Source organism: Somniosus microcephalus, chromosome 34 (genome assembly GCF_052327205.1).
Source record: "Somniosus microcephalus isolate GS21.2 chromosome 34, FLI_Smic_1.0, whole genome shotgun sequence".
NCBI classification, from domain to species: Eukaryota; Metazoa; Chordata; class Chondrichthyes; order Squaliformes; family Somniosidae; genus Somniosus; species Somniosus microcephalus.
In genome coordinates this window covers 12,755,078-12,777,394 of record NC_141020.1, presented here as the reverse complement: position 1 = coordinate 12,777,394, position 22,317 = coordinate 12,755,078, and the positions used below count along the sequence as shown (strand labels likewise).

Below are 22,317 nucleotides of genomic sequence, written 5' to 3'. Positions count from 1 at the left end.
CAACGGGCCGAATGGCCTCCTTCTGTGCTGTAACCATTCTATGAACAGGCTCGAGGGGCTGAATGGCTTGCTCCTGTTCCTATAATTCAATCCCCATTTTAAGGTCCCATATTCTGTCCTTACTCTGACAGCATTTCGAATTTCAATTTCAGCACCTACAATGGCAATTTCCCATGTAAGCTTCTAACTCTGTAATCACACTCCCCCGCCACTGCAGTGCCCCCACTTGGCGGAGGGTGAAATTACAACGTGACAAGTTTACATAGAAATATACAATGGAATAACTTGACAGGGAGCGTGTGCAGATTAAGATTTTGAATATATCGCGGAGAGATACAGACGCACAATCGATGGGTGAGTGGGGAGGTTGGGAGGGGGAGGAGTTATTTGTAAAAACGTCACAGAAAAATATTACACTGAGTATAAGAGGCCAAGTTTGGTAAATAAATCAAGACACAGGTATCCGAAGGGCTTTGTAAAATTCTTTATTAACTATTTACAAATGTGGTTCTATACATTAAAAGTATTCAAAACGTCGGGGGCAGGTGGGGGGGGATACCATTTACACGGGACAGTGTGAGCTTTGATAATACTGAACCGATGATCAAAGATTGGTTACACAGAGTTTCAAAGCAACCCAGTGTGTTTATTCAATTGTGAAGCACCATTTTGTGTTTCACTAAGGAAGAAAATTCAAACATCGCGGTGTGTGATTTTCCCATGGAGCTCCTGTATTCTGATCAAGCTGGGGAAAGGGCAACAATTTGCACCAGGAAACTCCCTTTTAACCGGCACCTAAATAACCAGAAATCTCTCTTAACCGGCAAAATTCAGGAGTGGGTTCAGGTAAGTTTTACTTTATATTAGTGGCCGTGTAACCGGGGTTCCTGGATCTGTGGCCGTGTAACCGGGGTTCCTGGATCTGTGGCCGTGTAACCGGGGTTCCTGCACCTGTGGCCGTGTAACCGGGGTTCCTGGATCTGTGGCCGTGTAACCGGGGTTCCTGGATCTGTGGCCGTGTAACCAGGGTTCCTGCACCTGTGGCTGTGCAACAGGGATTCCTGGATCTGTGGCCGTGTAACCGGGGTTCCTGCACCTGTGGCCGTGTAACTGGGGTTCCTGCACCTGTGGCCGTGCAACAGGGACTCCTGGATCTGTGGCCATGTAACCGGGGTTCCTGCACCTGTGACCGTGTAACTGGGGTTCCTGCACCTGTGGCCGTGCAACAGGGGCTCCTGGGTCTGTGGCCATGTAACCGGGACTCCTGCACAAGTGCCTTGTAACCGAGGCTCCTGCACCTGTGGCCGTGTACGGGGCTCTCGTACCTTAGTAAGTATACCTCTCTGTAATCCGGACTTTTTTGATCAACCAGCAGCACGCCGGTCCCGTTGGTGCCGGATAAAGAAAGAGTTTCCTGTATCTATAAATCTTCATCATCAGCTGTGCTTTTTAAAACACACGCACACACACACACGAAAAAAAATCATTTTAAGTTGGGGGGGTGTGGCCTATAAATGAGTTAATATTTCTTTACCCTGGGCGAAGGCTCGCGTTTTGGGGGGTGCGGTCTATAAGCGAGTAAATACGGTAGGCCGCGCTCTTTCTGTGCAATCACAATGACTCCAGGGACTCCGTGGGAAAGACACACACTCACCGCCCCGGAAAAATGTACACTCTTACAAATAGTTTCAGACTTTTCCCCATTTCAAAAATATCAAAACATGTCCAAAAATGTTAATAGTGCAATTCTAAAATAACTAAAACTTCACTTCGGTGGAAGTGCGGGATACCTGGCGAGGAACGCGCCTCCTGACTGCGCCCAGCGCAGCGAGATACGGGACAGGGAGGTTGGCTCTGGTGGTGCTGCTGCTGCTGGCTTGGTGTCTCCTTCTGGTTGACCGTGTGTCCCAAGAGTCCAACGGTGTGGTGCGTTGGCCACCCAGCTCGGCTCTGCCAGAAGACACACAAGACGGCCAAATTGGAGAGCCTAGCAACGTGAAGGGAAGAAACAAATTGCTGCACTGCCGCTAGCGCCTTTAGGAAACACTATAGGGCTGCTATTCTGAAAGAGCACTTCTGCCAGCCATTCGGAAACTTGGCCCTTACCATATATTGTATTTACAATGTCACGCCAAATCGTGACCATTATTGCACCAAATTCTCACAACCTGGGCCAAAGATCGAACTGCTGAAAATTGGACATTGGGGGAGAGGGGTGTGTTGAATGGACTTTGAGGGGTATTTTCATTAGGCCCACTCCCAACATGGAGCCTCACCAGACAGCAGCATTTGCCCTATTGTGTTATAGCCCTGTGCCTGACCTAGGCTCCCATGATGGGACTGGAACCTCATGAAATGATCCCTTTGCTTTCCGAATCCTAGGTCTAACAGTGGGTGTGGTGTCGAGAACTCACACAAGTACAATACTGCTGTCCCACTAATATTCCAGTGAGAGACCACATCGGAAAACCTATCTTGAGGCTTTCTTCTCCAAATCTTTCCTCTCAAATGTCCCTCTTACTTAACACGGTTGTTTAGTCTACGGCATTGCTAATCCATTGAGTTCCTCTCTCGGCAGTTACATGTCAAAGAGAGCCGGCTAAACATGGAATCCAAACATCCGCCTTCTCATCCTGTGCTTCAGAAAGATAAAGAACACCACACGGAAGGAAGTGCAACCCTCTCACATGCTGTGTTCGTTGATAGCCTAGTTTGTGGTCTGTTGAGGGTTCTTATTGTGGATGGTTATATTGGAGCTAGAGGTTTCTAATCCAGCCGTGGAACGTTATTGAGGCTGCAGAACAAGAGCACAGCTGAAAGTGGTTTAGAAAGCTTGTCTTGCCCCATGATGGAATATTCTTCACTTGCCTGGATGAGTGCAGCTCCGGCAACACTCAAGAAGCTCGACACCATCCAGGACAAAGCAGCCCGCTTGATTGGCACCCCATCCACCAACTTAAACATTCACTCCCTCCACCACCGGCGCACCGTGGTTGCAGTGTGTACCATCTACAAGATGCACTGCAGCAACTCGCCAAGGCTTCTTCGGCAGCACCTCCCAACCCGTGACCTCTACCCCCTAGAAGGACAAGGACAGCAGACGCATGGGAACCACCTCCAAGTTCCCCTCCAAGTCACACACCATCCCGACTCAGAAATATATCGGCCGATCCTTCATCGTCGCTGGGTCAAAATCCTGGAACTCCCTCCCTAACAGCACTGTGGGAGCACCTTCACCACACGGACTGCAGCGGTTCAAGAGGGCGGCTCACCACCACCTTCTCGAGGGCAATTAGGGATGGGCAATAAATGCTGGCCTTGCCAGCGACGCCCACATCCCAGGAATGAATTTTAAAAAACTGATGGAGCCCTATCTTTCCTAGTGCTCCCAGCTCTATGTTCAATAATATCGACACAATTAGTTTAAATGACTGTTCGCTTTCAGTGAAAGCAGCACTATGTCGCGGTTCCCATGGTGTTTGGCTGGTGGTGTGAACAGTTCCAGCCTGTAAACCACCCGCCCTCCTCTCCTCACTCAACTCGAAGTTGTCCCGAATATTTACCAAGGTGCTGGCGGCTATTTCTAATAAGATTCGTGTTTAAAACACCAGGGTTCAGATTAAACTGTCTTTGCTCACAATTACAATCGGGCTCCCGGAATGGGTCCTCTGTCCTGTTTAGGTATCTGAGTGGGTTTATCATGTTCTTAAAATGATCCACCTACACAAGCACGACTCACACACCTCTCCGACAGGGCAGGAAGAAGGCAAGATAAACAGTATCAATTTTTCAATCCCCTTGAAGTGAAACACTTTGCCCCCTTGCTACACATACCAGCTCCTGGCCTGTAGCGGTGGAGACTTTGGGCTGGTATTGGAGTAGGAATTGTGTTAGGCTCAACCTAGTGCCAGTGCAGGTAAATGGTCAATACCAGTGCAGGTACTGTACCAATCACAGCACTGAGCCATCCACAGTCCCAGTCCATAGTCCCAGCCATGGGCCAACCATAGTCCAGTCCAATCTCAGTCCCAGCCCATGGGCCAACCATAGTCTACACCAATCCCTGTCCCAGCCCATGGGCCAACCATAGTCTAAGCCAATCCCTGTCCCAGCCCATGGGCCAACCATAGTCTACACCAATCCCTGTCCCAGCCCATGGGCCAACCATAGTTCAGTCCAATCCCTGTCCTAGTCCTGGGCCAACCATAGTTCAGTCCAATCCCAGCCCCAGCTCATGGGCCAACCATAGTTCAGTCCAATCCCAGCCCCAGCTCATGGGCCAACCATAGTTCAGTCCAATCCCTGTCCTAGTCCTGGGCCAACCATAGTCTACTCCAATCCCAGTCCTAGTCCTGGGCCAACCATAGTCCAGTCCAATCCCTGTCCCAGCCCATGGGCCAACCATAGTCTACTCCAATCATAGTCCCAGCCCATGGGCCACCCATAGTCCAGTCCAATCATAGTCCCAGCCCATGGGCCAACCATAGTTTAGTCCAATCCCAGTCCCAGCCCTGGGCCAACCATAGTCCAGTCCAATCCCAGTCCCAGCTCATGGGCCAACCATAGTCCAATCCAATCCCTGTCCTAGTCCTGGGCCAACCATAGTCCAGTCCAATCCCTGTCCTAGTCCTGGGCCAACCATAGTCCAATCCAATCCCAGTCCCAGCTCATGGGCCAACCATAGTCCAATCCAATCCCAGTCCCAGCCCATGGGCCAACCATAGTCCAATCCAATCCCAGTCCCAGCCCATGGGCCAACCATAGTCCAATCCAATCCCAGTCCCAGCCCATGGGCCAACCATAGTCCAATCCAATCCCAGTCCCAGCCCATGGGCCAACCATAGTCTAGTCACAATCTTGGTACCAGCCCTGCCAGGTGAATTGTTGACTGTTCACGGTTTAACAGCTGGCCGGAGGTCACTGGCTGTAAGTAGTATCAGGACAGCAAGTACCAGGACAAAGCAGCTTCTCCCACTTCAGCCCATCCCTGTGACAATAAGGAAGCGCTACTTACATTCGACACTTTATTCACATTTCAGCGTGCGAGTAACAGAGACCATCTCAGTAACTGGAGAATGTCACAGAAACTCTTGCAGTTACCTCGCAATAAATAGTGTTTCATTAGCGAGGTGGTCGGAGACTGTGTCTCGCCAAAGATATCTCACCCCACACGACGGAACCCTTCGCCTTGACATTTCATTATTTCAGGAGTCCGAGGCTCTTTGGCTGCACTCGGATATTTGACAATTTGCCATAAAAAAACGGTGTTTCTGCAGAGCAATTGCCCCAAATTATTGGATCACCTGCATCTGTTAAAGCCATCCAACAAGGACCACCGGCAAACTAATCCCGCATTCCCTCGTCAGAAGCCCCTGATCTGTGGGCTTGATACTATTCACTCTGGTGCCCGTTAGTGTCCATGTTAGCACTCAACAACAACAACTTGCATTTATATAGCGCCTTTAACATAGTGAAACGTCCCAGGGCGCTGCACAGGAGCGATTATCAGACAAAATTTGACACCGAGCCACATGAGGAGATATTAGGACAGGTGAGCAAAAGCTTGGTCAAAGAGGCAGGTTTTAAGGAGCATCTTAAAGGAGGAGAGAGAGGCGGAGAGGTTTAGGGAGGGAATTCCAGAGCTTAGGGCCCAGGCAGCTGAAGGCACGGCCGCCAATGGCGGAGCGATGGAAATCAGTGATGCGCAAGAGGCTAGAATTGGAGGAGCGCAGGGATCTCGGAGGGTTGTACAGGTGGAGGAGGTTACAGAGGTGGGGGGGGGCGAGGGCGTGGAGGGATATAACCCTCTTCCCCAGTTAGATGACAGCGGGGGGGATCCAGTGGGCAAATCGCCAAGCAATGCTGTTTCATTCTCGCAGTGGTTGCAGAGTCCAAACTCGCGTCTCTTGACCACAGGAGCAAAGCTGCCCAGCGGGCATCAGTTGCTCAATGGGAGCCTTCCGCCGCTTCTGCCCGAGTGATGGGCGGATAGAACTAAAAATGGGCGATGGAGCGGGGTGACCCTGCTGGTAGGAAATGAATCTTCCTGACCCCCCACCTCTCAACGGGATCCTCAGAAGGCAAGCAGCCCTCCCAGTTTCAAGAGTTCTGCAAAATAGTGTTGGACTAACCAGTGGCATCAAGGCACCGCATGTTCACATTCTATAACAGAGGTTACGGTGGAGCTGTACAAAACGCTAGTTAGGCCACAGCTGGAATACAGTGTGCAGTTCTGGTCGCCACACTATATGAGGGATGTGATTGCATTGGAGAGGGTGCAGAGGAGATTCACCAGGATGTTACCTGGGCTGGAGCGCTTCAGCTATGAAGAAAGACTGGACAGGCTGGGGTTGTTTTCCTTAGAGCAGAGAAGGCTGAGGGGGGACCTGATTGAGGTGTACAAAATTATGAGGGGCACAGATAGGGTAGATAGAAAGGAACTTTTCCCCTTTGTAGAGGGGTCAATAACCAGGGGGCATAGTTTCAAGGTAAGGGGCAGGAGGTTTAGAGGGGATTTGAGGAAAAACTTTTTCACCAAGGGGGTGGTTGGAATCTGGAACTCACTGCCTGAAAGGGTGGTAGAGGCAGGAACCCTCACAACATTCAAGAAGCATTTAGATGAGCACTTGAAACGCCATAGCATACAAGGCTACGGACCAAGTGCTGGAAAATGGGATTAGAATAGACAGAGCTTGATGGCCGGCGTGGACACGATGGGCCGAAGGGCCTCTTTCTGTGCCATTATGACTCTATGGGGGAGAAATTCAGTATCGCCCCGTTTGGGGCGCGATTATCGGTCGGGCGCAAAGATTAGCGCCTGGCGCTAATTATCGCCTCCGACTGCAAACTTGCCGTCTATCGCCCGTGGAGGTGATTGGAGCGCTAAATCAGGTGCTACACACCTCTCTTAAGGCGCTAATGCCGAGAAGCGAGGCGCTACCTCAGAGCGCTGGCGAAGCTCATGTGATGTCAGTTAGCGATGGAACACAAGACACACTGGCGCCGGCCAGTTCTTAAAGGGGAGGGTCGATCTTGCTCTCCATCCACACCCTGCTCATTGCAGCCTTGAATCTCGGCCTGGAGAGACCTGTACATCAAATCTGTTGGAAAGAACAATGGAGAGGACCAGGGAAAGAGCTCAGAGTGCAGTCCCCATATTCTCTTCTAAATCGATGCAAGGAAGATCAAATCAAAATGAACCTGCAAAGTGCTGCTCAGTACCCAAAACTCCTTCACACAGCGTTGAATCTCTCCAGAAGTCTCTTTCTCTCTCTCTCTCTCAGAATGCGTGGTGCAAAAATGTAGCCGACAAAAAGAGGCAGGAAGCGGTCGCCTTTAAATAGCGCTCCCCCAGTCCCTTCCCGACTGCAAAACGCTCCCCTCAACCTGTCGTTGCTAGCGGCAGGCGGTAAGACAGGGGGCGCCACTCAATATCCGGTCCGGGGCGCTACCGGGGCGTTGCACGCTCGACTGACGTCACGATCTGCGGGCGCAGGAGATCGTGGCGGTAGTGTTTAGCGCCGCCGCAAAATGTCTAGTCAATTTCGCGAGCGGCGCAAACATCGCCGCGCCCGGGCGCTAGTTGCTTTGCGCCCCATTAGCGCCCTCTTAAGGCGCTAAAGGGAGGCGCAAACCAACTGAATTTTTCCCCTATGACTCTATGACTGACAACCCCCACACCTGGTTAGATTGGGAAAGTCAAAGAAACTCGATCCTTTCACCCCCCCCCCCCCATAAACAGAGACAGCCTACTAGAAGGATCGATGGTGGTTAGGGAGAATCTAGAGCTTGGCCCAATGCACCACGGTGCCATCATTATTTAACTGGACACAAGCCAATACCATTGACCATCGGGTACAGCCCCAACACATCAAAGGCAAAGCCGTCCCTGGCCGCCGGGCAACGGCTTTGCTCCTTGTTATTCCTATTTGGCTTTTTTTTGGGAGATTATTTGAGGAGGTAACCTGCCCTCAGGTCCCGACTGCCTGAGGCTACGTGTGTTGCTACTCTAGTGTTGCCTGACGGGATGGAGGTAGGGAACGTAACTTTGCACCTGCATCTCCAGGTGAGAGTCACAAACTCGGGGGACACGACGGGAGTGGGGGAGGAGTGTTATGATGAACCTCTAGAAAACACTGGTTCGGCCTCAACTGGAGTATTGTGTCCAATTCTGGGCCCCGCACTTTAGGAAGTTTTTTTAAATTCGCTTATGGGATGTGGGCATCGCTGGCAAGGCCAGCATTTATTGCCCATCCCTAGTTGCTCTCGAGAAGGTGGTGGTGAGCTGCCTTCTTGAACCGCTGCAGTCCATGTGGTGATGGTACTCCCACAGTGAAGGTCTTGGAGAGGGTGCAGAAAAGATTGACCAGAATGGTTCCAGGGATGAGGGACTTCAGTTACGTGGATAGACTGGAGAAGCTGGGGTTGTTCTCCTCAGAGCAGAGAAGGTTGAGAGGAGATTTGATCGAGGTGTTCAAAATCATGAGGGGTCTGGACAGAGTAGATAGAGAGAAACTGCTCCCATTGGCGGAAGGGTCGAGAACCAGAGGACACAGATTTAAGGTGATTGGCAGAAGAACCAAAGGCGACATGAGGAAAAACTTTTTACGCAGCGAGTGGTGAGGATCTGGAATGCGCTGCCTGAAAGGGTGACGGAGGCAGATTCAATTGTGGCTTTCAAAAGGGAGTTGGATACGTACCTGAAGGAAAAATATTTGCAGGGCTACGGGGAAAGGGCGGGAGGAGTGGGACTCCCTGAAGTGCTCTTGCAGACAGCCAGCACGGGCTCGACGGGCCGAATGGCCTCCTTCTGTGCTCTAACCATTCTCTGATTCGATGAGTGAATGGACTGCACTTCCCACAATGGGCCGAACTGAAATGGGTGCAAAGCACCCACTGAAATGTTGGGTTCGGAACATTCCAGATACACTACGCACAACGTGAGGCGGATGGGGGCCTTCAGTTGGTGAGCACCCCCCCACCCCCAGCCTATGGCCTACATCGAGCAGGCGATCAGCCGCCACGCAACGTGCTTCTGTGGGGAGAGCGAAGCCGAGGCTTCTTGAGGTTCAAACGTTGGAACGGTCCTGTTAAGATGCTCCTACACATCGTCGCCTTACAAGGACGACTGCCGCAGATGGAGAACCACTTGGTGCGCGGGTTGTCCACGCCGCGGTTTGACCCTCTCAGTGCTCGGTACCAACGGGACCATCCATGGGATTACATTGGATATATGGCACAGAAACAGGTCATTCGGCCCGACCAGTCCATGCCGGCGTTTATGCTCCACTCGAGCCTCCTCCCGTCGTTCCTCATCTAACTCTATCAGCGAAACCCTCTATTCCCTTCTCCCTCATGTGCTTGTCTAGCCTCCCCTTAAATGCATCTATACTATTCGCTTCAACCACTCCCTGTGGTAGCGAGTTCCACATTCTCGCCACTCTCTGGGTAAAGACGTTCCTTCTGAATTCCCTGTTGGATTCCAGGGACAGAGTAGTGTGAGAAAGTCCACCCAAAGCAACTTCTCCCCATCCTCCTCCCGCCCCATAAATACAAAAATGATGTCAGCAGCAGAACATTGAGAATCAATTATTTTTAGAAAGACGTACGCTGGTTTGGCAGGAAATGATGGCGGCACATCTTACAAGTCGGTGTGCCAGATTGAGGCCTTATTCCTGTCTGCAGCCTGAGACACACAAATAAACTACTCAGAACGGACTGGACTGTGTTAACAAGGAGTCTGACTTTCAAGTCTAAAAGTCAAGCCAAACCTGCTACCATTACAAAACCCATCCCTGTTTATTCGGCCCTCGTTCTCAAGCAGGTTTCTTCTTGATGTCAATGGCTTCATTGCCCTATCGGAGCAGATTTGTGATGCATTTAGTCTGTCGTTGTGTAACCTTTTTTGTTTGTTGCTTTTAAATCTGTTTTTCCCGCCAGGCTTCAAGGAGGCGTCAGGGCTGTAGCAACACGTTCCCCAAAAATGCTGCCGTGCCGAGCATCAGAAAGTTCATCCATCTCCTTGACCTTCTCTGCCCCACTTAACCAGCTGCTCATACTTTCCCGCACTGGTTTCGGAGGCTTTTTTACATGAAGCGTTATGGGAACTCAGTCGGTCGCGGCTGCTGTTGAAAGCGATGAAGACTTCTGTGGCCCTTGATTCAATGGGGCTTTCGAGGCCTAGTAATCAAGGCCTTCAGCCCTGCAGCGTGGAATGTGACTAAGGAATGGGAATATTTTTGAGCAGGCTCTGGAGTAAACCAGTTCAAACGGAGCCCTCGATTTATAAATTATAGGAACATCTGTCATTTAAAAAATAAAAGCACTAAAATCAGTATTCCAAACTCAGAATTGTGCCTGAGCTAGATTTCTGGAGCCTAAAACTATACAGACATGAGTTTGAAGGGTCTGGCCGGAATTAGCGGACGACTTTCTCAGTCACCGAACGAAAAAACAAACAAACAGTGAACCTCTATTTTCTCACGATAATCGTGGGCTGAACGTGTCCATGCTGATGTAATCCATCTGGAGGCTCGTAATTTGGTTCGACTTTTTTTGGCTCTAGATTTTTTTGGCCTCTCCTGCCATTGGAGCTTCAACTGCACTTGCACGACTTGACAATCATGTTGGACAGCTGCTCCACTTTGGGCTGACGGCCGACGTAGTAGAGGATAGGCAGGGGTTCCAGGACCTGGGGGACACAGCAAGGGGAGGCAGACGCTCCGGGGTTGTGCATGTTGTACAGAGCCAAGACCTGTAAGGGAAGGAGAGAGAGAGAGGTGGCAACCTCGTTAGTTTTACTAGATGCAGGAAGGATGTTCCCGATGGCGGGGGAAGCCCAGAACCAGGGGTCACAGTCTAAGGATAAGGGGTTGGCCATTTTAGGACTGAGATGAGGAGGAATTTCTTCACCCAGAGAGTGGTGAACCTGTGGAATTCTCTACCACACAAGGCAGTTGAGCCCAATTCATTAAATATACAGGAAACTCTTCTTTATCCGGCACCGACGGGACTGCCGTGCTGCCGGTTGATCAAAAAGTCCAGATTACAGAGAGGTATGCTTACTAAGGTACAAGAGCCCCGTACACGGCCACAGGTCCAGGCATCCCTGTTGCATGGCAACAGGTGCAGGAACCCCGGTTACACGGCCACAGATCCAGGAACCCTGGTTACACGGCCACAGATCCAGGAACCCCGGTTACACGGCCACTAATATGAAGTAAAACTTACCTGAACCTACTCCTGAATTTTGCCGGTTAAGAGAGATTTCCGGTTATTTAGGTGCCGGTAAAAAGAGAGTTTCCTGTACTCAAGAAGGAGTTAGATATATTTCTTCGGGCTAAAGGGATCAAGGGATATGGGGAGAAGGCAGGGACAGGGTACTGAGTTTGGATGATCAGCCATGATCTCATTAAATGGCGGAGTAGGCTCGAGGGGCCAAATGGCCTACTCCTGCTCCTATCTTCTATGTTTCTATGTTTATACACGCATACAGGTGGGCAAGCATTGAGAGGAGCTTGGCCAGGGCCGAGTGGCCTTGAATACTTCAACACTTTTGTTATGTTAAACTTGGATAGAGCCTTGGTTGGACCACTAACTCTGCACAGTTCTGGACTCCATATTACGAAAAGGATGTACAGGCACTGGAGAAGGTCCAAATAAAGATTCACAAGAATGATACCAGAACTGAGAGGTTATAACTATCAGGAAAGACTGAACTCTTTTCTCTAGAAAACAGAAGACTGAGGGGTGGGTGACCTGATAGAGGTCTTTGAGATTATGAAAGGGTTCGATAGGGTAGACGTAGAGAAGATGTTTCCACTTGTGGGGGAGACCAGAACTAGGGGCCATAAATATAAGATAGTCACCAATAAATCCAATAGGGAATTCAGGAGAAACTTCTTTACCCAGAGAGTGGTGAGAATGTGGAACTCGCTACCACAGGGAGTGGTCGAGGCGAATAGTATCGATGCATTTAAGGGGAGGCTGGATAAACACATGAGGGAGAAAGAGATAGAAGGTTATGCTGATAGGGTGAGATGAAGAGGGGTGGGAGGAGGCTCGTGTGGAGCATAAACAAAGGTATAGACCAGATGGGCCGAATGGCCTGTTTCTGTCCTGTAAATTCTGTATAATTGATGTAAAAAAAAAACACACATCCTGCCCTATCGCATTGTTAAAATGATCTGCAAATGTAAAAAATCTCTCATGAAAATATCTAGAAAATTTCCAAAGCTTAACTTTTATGCAGATTAGCCTCATTTTAATAAAGTGCCTGGGGGGAGGGGAGGATGCAGCTCACTGACCTTTCACCCCTACGTCAATCCCCAGCCCAGACTGCTGGGGTGAGTGACCTCTGTCTGTTGGCTATAAGAGTTCAGTGTGAAATGAGTTTGGTCTAGTTCCGGGTGAGTGTTGGCCCTCAGCACAGTATAGAGGGAGCTTTACTCTGTATCTAACCCGTGCTGTACCTGCCCTGGGAGTGTTTGATGGGACAGTGTAGAGGGAGCTTTACTCTATATCTAACCCGTGCTGTACCTGCCCTGGGAGTGTTTGATGGGACAGTGTAGAGGGAGCTTTACTCTGTATCTAACCCGTGCTGTACCTGCCCTGGGAGTGTTTGATGGGACAGTGTAGAGGGAGCTTTACTCTGTATCAAACCCGTGCTGTACCTGCCCTGGGAGTGTTTGATGGGACAGTGTAGAGGGAGCTTTACTCTGTATCTAACCCGTGCTGTACCTGCCCTGGGAGTGTTTGATGGGACAGTGCAGAGGGAGCTTTACTCTGTATCTAACCCGTGCTGTACCTGCCCTGGGAGTGTTTGATGGGACAGTGTAGAGGGAGCTTTACTCTGTATCGAACCCGTGTTGTACCTGCCCTGGGAGTGTTTGATGGGACAGTGTAGAGGGAGCTTTACTCTGTATCTAACCCGTGCTGTATTGCCCTGGGAGTGTTTGATGGGACAGTGTAGAGGGAGCTTTACTCTGTATCTAACCCGTGCTGTACCTGCCTTGGGAGTGTTTGATGGGACAGTGTAGAGGAAGATTTACTCTGTATCTAACCCGTGCTGTACCTGCCCTGGGAGTGTTTGATGGGACAGTGTAGAGGGAGCTTTACTCTCTATCTAACCCGTGCTGTACCTGCCCTGGGAGTTTTTGATGGGACAGCGTAGAGGGAGCTTTACTCCGTATCTAACCCGTGCTGTACCTGCCCTGGGAGTGTTTGATGGGACAGCGTAGAGGGAGCTTTACTCTGTATCTAACCCGTGCTGTACCTGCCCTGGGAGTGTTTGATGGGACAGCGTAGAGGGAGCTTTACTCTGTATCTAACCTGTGCTGTACCTGCCTTGGGAGTGTTTGATGGGACAGTGTAGAGGGAGATTTACTCTGTATCTAACCCGTGCTGTACCTGCCCTGGGAGTGTTTGATGGGACAGTGTAGAGGGAGCTTTACTCTGTATCTAACCTGTGCTGTACCTGCCTTGGGAGTGTTTGATGGGACAGTGTAGAGGGAGATTTACTCTGTATCTAACCTGTGCTGTACCTGCCCTGGGAGTGTTTGATGGGACAGTGTAGAGGGAGCTTTACTCTCTATCTAACCCGTGCTGTACCTGCCCCGGGAGTGTTTGATGGGACAGCGTAGAGGGAGCTTTACTCCGTATCTAACCCGTGCTGTACCTGCCCTGGGAGTGTTTGATGGGACAGCGTAGAGGGAACTTTACTCCGTATCTAACCCGTGCTGTACCTGCCCTGGGAGTGTTTGATGGGACAGCGTAGAGGGAGCTTTACTCCGTATCTAACCCGTGCTGTTACCTGCCCTGGGAGGGGAGCACAATCTTAAAATTGAAATCAGCAAGCACTTCTTCACACAAAGTTCAGTGGAAATCTGAAACTGTCTCCCCCAAAAGGATGCTGAGACTTTCAAGACTGAGGTCGATAGAGTTTTGTTGGGTGAGGCTGTCAGGGAACATGGAACAAAGGCAGGTAAAGAATTGAGGTACAGATCGGCAATGATCTAACTGAGTAGAGGAACAGGCTCGAGAGGCAATGGCCTCCTTCTGTTCCAATGCAAAACCACATCAAGTCAGCCCCTGAGCAGCAATGGAAATAGCTGGATCTCTCGGATCGGTGGAAAACCCCAGCTGATCAGCGAGGAAGTCCCTTTGGACCAGAGAGAGCACATTAGGGAAAGTCAAACACAATTGTGGAGGCCGAGGAAATCCCCCTGGGTTCTAGTCCGGGGAAAGTCCCTGCTGGATCTGTGTTACTGGTCAGGGCGCTTATTAAATTTAGACATTTCAAGGCCAGAAAGTGACAGGGGACTAGTCAGCAGTTGAAAGAGAAAGCAACCCAAAAATCTCCCATCATCTCTTTCAAATGCCGCCTGAACCACTGCTAACCTTTAGTCCTCGGTTCCAGTTTCCAACAGTCTGTATCTCCGCAATATAAAAGATACAGACGCGTCAGGTTTACGCAACTCAGATCGTCGGTTCTGCTGTAACATTCCCTTTAACTCGACACAGAAACGTGTACGTCTCTGTATCAGTGCATATCAGATACAATCAGAAATTTACGGCACAGAAGGAGGCCATTCGGCCCATCGTGTCCGTGCCAGCCAACAAAGAGCTCTCCAGCCTAATCCCACTTTCAAGCTCTTGGTCCGTAGCCCTGTAAGTTACGGCACTTCAAGTGCATATCCAAGTACTTTTTAAATGTGATGAGGGTTTCTGCCTCTACCACCCTTTCAGGCAGTGAGTTCCAGACCCCACCACCCTCTGGGTGAGAAGTGTTCTCCTCAACTCCCCTCTAATCCTGCTACCAATTACTTAAAGTCTATGCCCCCTGGTTATTGATCTCTCTGCTAAGGGAAATAGGTCTCTCCTATCCACTCTATCCAGGCCCCTCATAATTTATACACCTCAATTAAATCTCCCCTCAGCCTCCTCTGTTCCAAAGAAAACAACCCCAGCCTATCCAACCTTTCCTCATAGCTCAAATTCTCCAGTCCTGGCAACATCCTCGTAAATCTCCTCTGCACCCTCTCTAGTGCGATCACATCTTTCCCGTAATGTGGTGACCAGAACTGCACGCAGTGCTCTAGCTGTGGCTTAACTAGTGTTTTATACAGTTCGAGCATAACCTCCCTGCTCTTATATTCTATGCCTCGGCTAATAAAGGACAGTATCCCATATGCCTTGTTAACCACCTTATCTACCTGTTCTGCTACCTTCAGGGATCTGTGGACATGCACTCCAAGGTCCTGCTGTTCCTCTACATTTTTCTGTGTGTCTCTGTACCAGTGTATATACGCGTGTCTCTGTACCAGTGTATATACGTGTCTCTGTACCAGTGTATATACGCGTGTCTCTGTACCAGTGTATATACGCGTGTCTCTGTACCAGTGTATATACGCGTGTCTCTGTACCAGTGTATATACGTGTCTCTGTACCAGTGTATATACGTGTCTCTGTACCAGTGTATATGCGTGTCTCTGTACCAGTGTATATGCATGTCTCTGTACCAGTGTATATGCGTGTCTCTGTACCAGTGTATATGCGTGTCTCTGTACCAGCGTACATGCATGTCTCTGTATCAATGTACATGCATGTCTCTGTACCAGTGTATACGCGTGTCTCTGTACCAGTGTACACGCGTGTCTGTATCAATGTACATGTGTGTCTCTGTACAAGTGTATACACGTGTCTCTGTATCAGTGTATATGCGTGTCTCTGTATCAGTGTATATGTATCTCTGTGCCCACCCTTCTTGCTCTCGGAGAGCAGTATCACCAGTCGGCGTTCCCTCATGCCCGCACTGAACCAAACCCTGTGCTCTCCCCCTGATACAGTCCTGATCAAAAGGGGGTTCCAATCCAAATCTTTCTAACTGAATAATTCAGCAGCTGAAACTTCCCTGAGATGCCAAATCGCAGATACCCAGAGCACAGACAAATCACAGATGAATCAAAGGGGAAATTCCATTCTCCACACAACTTCTCTTGAAAGCCCTGCTGCTCGCCCCCACATGCACTTGCCAGCTCAAATCCAGCTCTATTATTTTATCTACACTTTAAAACGAGTTTCAGGACGAGGCTTCCATCCTTCCTGAGGACAGCCGGGGCCTGTTTGCAGAGGCCAAGTCACAGCCCTCTGTCGCAGGATGATGATGTCACACATTGCTTGCCAAACAACCTTGGTTGGGCCTCAGTCAGGATACTGCGCCCAGTTGCGGCCTCCTCACCACATTATTGAGGCTTTGGAAAGGGTGCAGAGGAGGGCCACAACATTAATTCCCACTTTAAAACACCTTAGTTCCCCAGATAGGCCCAACGAGCTGGATCAGCCATGATCTGATTGGATGGCGGAGCAGGCTCGAGGGGCCGTCTGGCCTACTCCTAATTCTTAGGATCCTATTTGTGCATACTTTATAAAAAAATGAGAACTTGGGACGATTTGATTGAGGCTTATAAAATGACAAGACTAGATTGTGTTTGTCTGGACCAATTACTGTATTTCAACTTAATGGGTTAGGGAGGACTTGGGTCACTTATATAAATTACAGAAGGGCAGAACTAGGTTGGATGCTAGTGGAATAAATCAGAATCAATATGAGCTCCTGGACCAGTTTAGAACTTTATCCTGTATCTAACCCGTGCTGTACCTGTCCTGGGAATGTTTGATGGGATAGTGTACAGGGAGCTTTACCCTGTATCTAGCCCGTGCTGTACCTGCCATGGGAGTGTTTGATGGGACAGTGTAGAGGGAGCTTTACTCTGTATCTAACCCGTGCTGTACCTGTCCTGGGAGTGTTTGATGGGATAGTGTAGAGGGAGCTTTACCCTGTATCTAGCCCATGCTGTATCTGCCCTGGGAGTGTTTGATGGGACAGTGTAGAGGGAGCTTTACTCTGTATCTAGCCCGTGCTGTATCTGCCCTGGGAGTGTTTGACGGGACAGTGTAGAGGGAGCTTTACTCTGTATCTAACCCGTGCTGTACCTGCCCTGGGAGTTTTTGATGGGTCGCTGGGTGGTTGAGCTGAAATACTGCTATTAATAACCGGCCAACACTCCAGTCACAAGAAAACGAATGGAGTGATCTTCTGGAGACTGTGTGGGAATGGTTTTGCAGGGTTTGGGAATGTTGGTGATGCTGCAGTTACTTACAGTGGTGTACTGAGTGTCTGTGCTCCATATATATGGACAGGGACCCATGCAGAAGTTTGCGTAGTAGCCTTTGGGTTCATGGATCCACTTCCAGCCGAGATCCTTTCGGAAGTCGATGTACATGGGGCGGACACAACAGTTCTTCTCCTCCGTGGACCTGTTAGGTTGGGATGCACAAGAAAAGGTTTTAGGAGAACGTTCATCAAATTACCTCATGACCACCGCGCCTCGACAGAGTGCTGGGCAGACTATTCAACCCTAGTCTCGCAAGCAAGACCACTCCTGTCCTCACCTGATGCCCTCGCCCCTCCCTATCTCTGTAACCTCCTCCAGCCCTACAACCCTCCGAGATCTCTGCGCTCCTCCAGTTCTGGCCTCTTGAGCACTTCTGATTTTAATCAGCCCACCATTGGCGGCCGTGCCTTCAGCCGCCTGGACCCTGAGCTCTGGAATTCCCTCCCTAAACCTCTCCGCCTCTCTCTCTCCTCCTCGAAGATGCTCCTTAAATCCTACCTCTTTGACCAACCTGTCCCAATATTTCCTTATGTGGTTCGGTGTCAAACTTTGTCTGATCATCGCTCCTGTGAAGCACCTTGGGACGTTTTACTACGCTCAAGGCGCTATATAAATGCAAGGTGTTAATATTCAGAGTGGAGGGAGGCTACTGGGTAGTGCAGTGGTTTGCACAATGGTGCAGGTTGCTGTTGTTGTCTCTTTGCCACTTCTGTCATTGGACAGTGACCTGACTGATTGTCCCCTCTCCAGCGGAGATGCCAACTGTAGCCCTAACAGTGGCTGAGATCAGGTCACTTCGGAATCTGGAACTCTCTCCCCCAAAAGGCTGTGGAGGCTGGGGTGGTGGGGGGGGGGGGGGGGCAATTGAAAATTTCAAAATCTAGGTCAATAGATTTTTGTTGGGTAAGGGTATCAAGGGATTATGGAGACGAAGAGTTGAGATAGAGATCAGCCATGATCTGATTGCATGGCGGAACAGGCTCGAGGGGCTGAATGAGGAGAAACTTCTTCACTCAGAGGGTAGTAAATCTATGGAATTTGCTACCTCAGAGAGCTGTGGAAGCTGCAACATTAAATAACTTTAAAATGGAGATAGACATTTTCCTAGCAGATAAGGGAATTAGGGGTTACGGGGAGAGGGCAGGGAAGTGGACGTGAGTCTAGGTTCAATCAGCCATGATCCTATTGAATGGCGGAGCAGGCCCGAGGGGCCGTATGGCCTACTCCTGCTCCTATTTCTTATGTTCCTAGATCAGCACAGGCCAGCGACTGAACCTATGGTCTTCTGCAGCATCAACCATGGCTCAGTGGATTGCCCTCTCACCTTTGGGTCAGAAGGTTGTGGGTTCGAGTCCCACTCCAGAGACTTGAGCACAAAAATCTAGACTGACGCTCCCAGTGCAGGACTGAGGGAGTGCTGCACTGTCAGAGGTGCCGTCTTTCGGATGAGATGATAAACCGAGGCCCCGTCTGCTGTCTCAGGTGGACGTAAAAGATCCCACGGCCACTATTTTGCAGAATGAAATGGGGAGTTATCCCTGGTGTCCTGGGGCCAATATTTATCTCTGAACATCACTAAAACAGAGACTATCTGGTTATTATCTTCTTCTCCTCTTAGGCAGTCCCTCAGAACCGAGGGTGACTTGCTTCCACATTAAAAATGAGTCCTCAGGTGACTGATGAGGCAAATGCGGGACCTGCGTCCCGGTCTGTCGCTGTTGGGGTTGTCCATGAGGGTCCTGACGTTCCAGGTCCCGAACTTCATTTTAAAGGGTGGAAGATGTCTGTGCGTGAATTCTTTTAACGTAGGGTGGCCGTTGCACACCAGCTACCACACGGGGCATGACAGAGCAAGGTCTTGGTCCAATGGCAAGGGGCTTCAAGACGATTGGAGACCAGGCTCTGCTACATCGGCCTAGCACACACACACACACACACACATCATTATCACATCGCTGTTTGTGGGAGCTTGCTGTGCTGTAAATATACTGCCGCGATTCCTACATCACAACAGTGACTACACTTCAAAAAAGTACCTCACTGGCTGTAAAGTGCTCTGGTAGGTCCGGTGGTCGTGAAAGGCGCTATATAAATGCAACTCTTTCTTTCTTATCACACCAGGAGGGTGAAAGGAACACCTACGAGAAGCAGAAGTCAGTGTCGAGGTCCCGCTTTCTTCGGCTGTGCACCTCGGCTCGGGTCGAAGGGGTGGACATGATGAGAATGTGTTCCATTTTCGGGTTCTGCTGTGCGAGGATCCCCAGGTCCCCCCGAGGCTTCACTGTGTATTCCGAAACAGAAGAAAGTGAAAGAGGTGACGGAGCCCACCCGCGAGCTCCCGCTCCCCCGCACCATTTCCCATGTGGTTCAGCAGATCCCCCCCCACCGCCTCGTCCTGGGTTACCCTCCGTCCCTCCCCCTCCCCCACCTACTAATGCACACATGCACAAACTGCTAACTTCATGCACACACAGTGACCTGCACCAAAAGCTGAAACTTTATCAAGTCCCAAATTAAAATTAAATACTTCATGAAAACTCAAACTGCCTATACACAATATTGGATACCCAGGAGTGAGTTACAGGCTGGAATCTAATCGAGGGGTTCGGGGGGGGTTTATATATAGAATAACAGATACCCGGGAGTGAGCTACAGGTTGGAATCTAATCGAGGGGTTCGGAGGGTTTATATAAAGAAAAACAGATACCCGGGAGTGAGCTACAGGTTGGAATCTAATTGAGGGGTTCGGGGGCTTTATATATGGAATAACAGATACCCAGGAGTGAATTACAGGCTGGAATCTAATCGAGGGTTACGGGTGGTTTATATATAGAATAACAGATACCCTGGGAGTGAGGTACAGGCTCGAATCTAATCGAGGGGTTTGGGGGGTTTATATATAGAATAACAGATACCCGGGAGTGAGTTACAGACTGGAATCTAATTGAGGGGTTTGGGGAGTTTATATATAGAATAATAGATACCCGGGAGTGAGTTACAGGTTGGAATCTAATCGAGGGGTTTGGGGGGTTTATATATAGAATAACAGATACCCGGGAGTGAGTTGCAGGCTGCAATCTAATCAAGGGGTTCGGGGGCTTTATATATGGAATAACAGATACCCAGGAGTGAATTACAGGCTGGAATCTAATCGAGGGGTACGGGTGGTTTATATATAGAATAACAAATACCCTGGGAGTGAGGTACAGGCTCAAATCTAATCGAGGGGTTCAGGTGGTTTATATATAGAATAACAGATACCCGGGAGTGAGTTACACGCTGAAATCTAATCGAGGGGTTTGGGGGGTTTATATATAGAATAACAGATACCCGGGAGTGAGTTACAGACTGGAATCTAATTGAGGGGTTTGGGGAGTTTATATATAGAATAATAGATACCCGGGAGTGAGTTACAGGTTGGAATCTAATCGAGGGGTTCAGGGGGTTTATTTATAGAATAACAGATACCCGGGAGTGAGTTACAGGCTGGAATCTAATCGAGGGGTTCGGGTGGTTTATATATAGAATAACAGATACCCGGGAGTGAGTTACAGGCTGGATTCTAATCGAGGTGTTCGGGGGGTTTATATATAGAATAACAGATACCCGGGAGTGAGTTGCAGGCTGGAATCTAATCGAGGGGTTCGGGGGGTTTATATATAGAATAACAGTTACCCGGGAGTGAGTTACAGGCTGGAATCTAATCGAGGGGTTCGGGTGGTTTATATCTAGAATAACAGATACCTGGGAGTGAGTTACAGGCTGGAATCTAATCGAGGGGTTTGGGTGGTTTATATATAGAATAACAGATACCCGGGAGTGAGTTACAGGCTGGAATCTAATCGAGGGGTTCGGGGTGGTTTTATATATAGAAAAACAGATACCTGGGAGTGAGTTACAGGCTGGAATCTAATCGAGGGGTTCGGGTGGTTTATATATAGAATAACAGATACCCGGGAGTGAGTTACAGGTTGGAATCTAATCGAGGGGTTTGGGGGGTTTATATATAGAATAACAGATACCCGGGAGTGAGTTACAGGCTGGAATCTAATCGAGGGGTTCGGGGTGGTTTTATATATAGAATAACAGATACCCGGGAGTGAGTTACAGGCTGGAATCTAATCGAGGGGTTCGGGGGTTTATATATAGAATAACAGATACCCGGGAGTGAGTTACAGGCTGGAATCTAATCGAGGGGTTCGGGTGGTTTATATACAGAATAACAGATACCCGGGAGTGAGTTACAGGCTGGAGTCTAATCGAGGGGTTCGGGGGTTTTATATATAGAATAACAGACACCCGGGAGTGAGTTACAGGCTGGAATCTAATCGAGGGTTTGAGTGGGGGCGGAGGAGGGGAGGGGGGCTTTCTATATAGAATGATGATAGGAAGCCTCTACTTTGAGCCAACAAAATTATCCTCACCCCCTGTTTAGTAGATGAAGTTTAATGAGCTTTTCAATATTCAAACACCCACCGCTTGGGAAACGGAACAACGGGTTATTCGAAAAATAAAATGATTCATTTTATTTGTGGCGAAGTCGTGGTATAGACAAGGTGGTATTATTACCGTAGAATTTCACTTGAAGGCTTTTGCTCGGTTTGGAGTTTTCACAAGGACAGTGGACACTGATTTTCAACTGCTGGTCAATCACTGCAAGGAAACATATCGTGAGGATCGAGGGTCTTGTTCTCTGTATAAAGATTCAGTCAAATTCGTTGAACAAATAGCATTTATATTGAAGCACGAAATACACTTATTACAAAGCATTAAGTCTGTACTCTGTCAGCTGTGGCTCAGTGGGCAGCACCCTTGCCTGTGAGTCAGAAGGTTGTGGGTTCACATCCCACTCCAGAGACTTAAGCACAAAATCTAGGCTGACGCTCCCAATGCGGTGCTGAGGGAGTGCCACACTGTTGGAGGTGCCGTCTTTCGGATGAGACGTTAAACCGAGGCCCCGTCTGCTCTCTCAGGTGGATGTAAAAGATCCCACGGTCACTATTTCGAAGAAGAGCAGGGGAGTTCTCCCTGGTGTCCTGAGGCCAATATTTATCCCTCAATCAACATCACTAAAAAACAGATGATCTGGTCATTGTCACATTGCTGTTTGTGGGAGCTTGCTGTGCACAAATTGGCTGCTGCG

At 49.4% G+C, this 22,317-nt stretch overlaps 1 protein-coding gene across 1 annotated transcript in view; it reads right to left on the bottom strand.

The window, feature by feature from the left end:
• Positions 1–470: 470 nt before the first annotated feature.
• The window catches only part of LOC147096774 (transforming growth factor beta-3 proprotein-like), a 64,030-nt gene continuing 42,183 nt past the window's right edge, over positions 471–22,317 (bottom strand). The window contains exons 4-7 of the mRNA XM_085973393.1: positions 21,744–21,827; positions 19,317–19,455; positions 17,160–17,316; positions 471–10,753 (exon numbers count right to left, since the gene is read on the bottom strand). Of these exons, the coding sequence (XP_085829519.1) occupies positions 10,595–10,753; positions 17,160–17,316; positions 19,317–19,455; positions 21,744–21,827 (539 nt within the window). The 3' untranslated portion in view covers positions 471–10,594. The remainder of the gene's footprint in view (positions 10,754–17,159; positions 17,317–19,316; positions 19,456–21,743; positions 21,828–22,317) is intronic.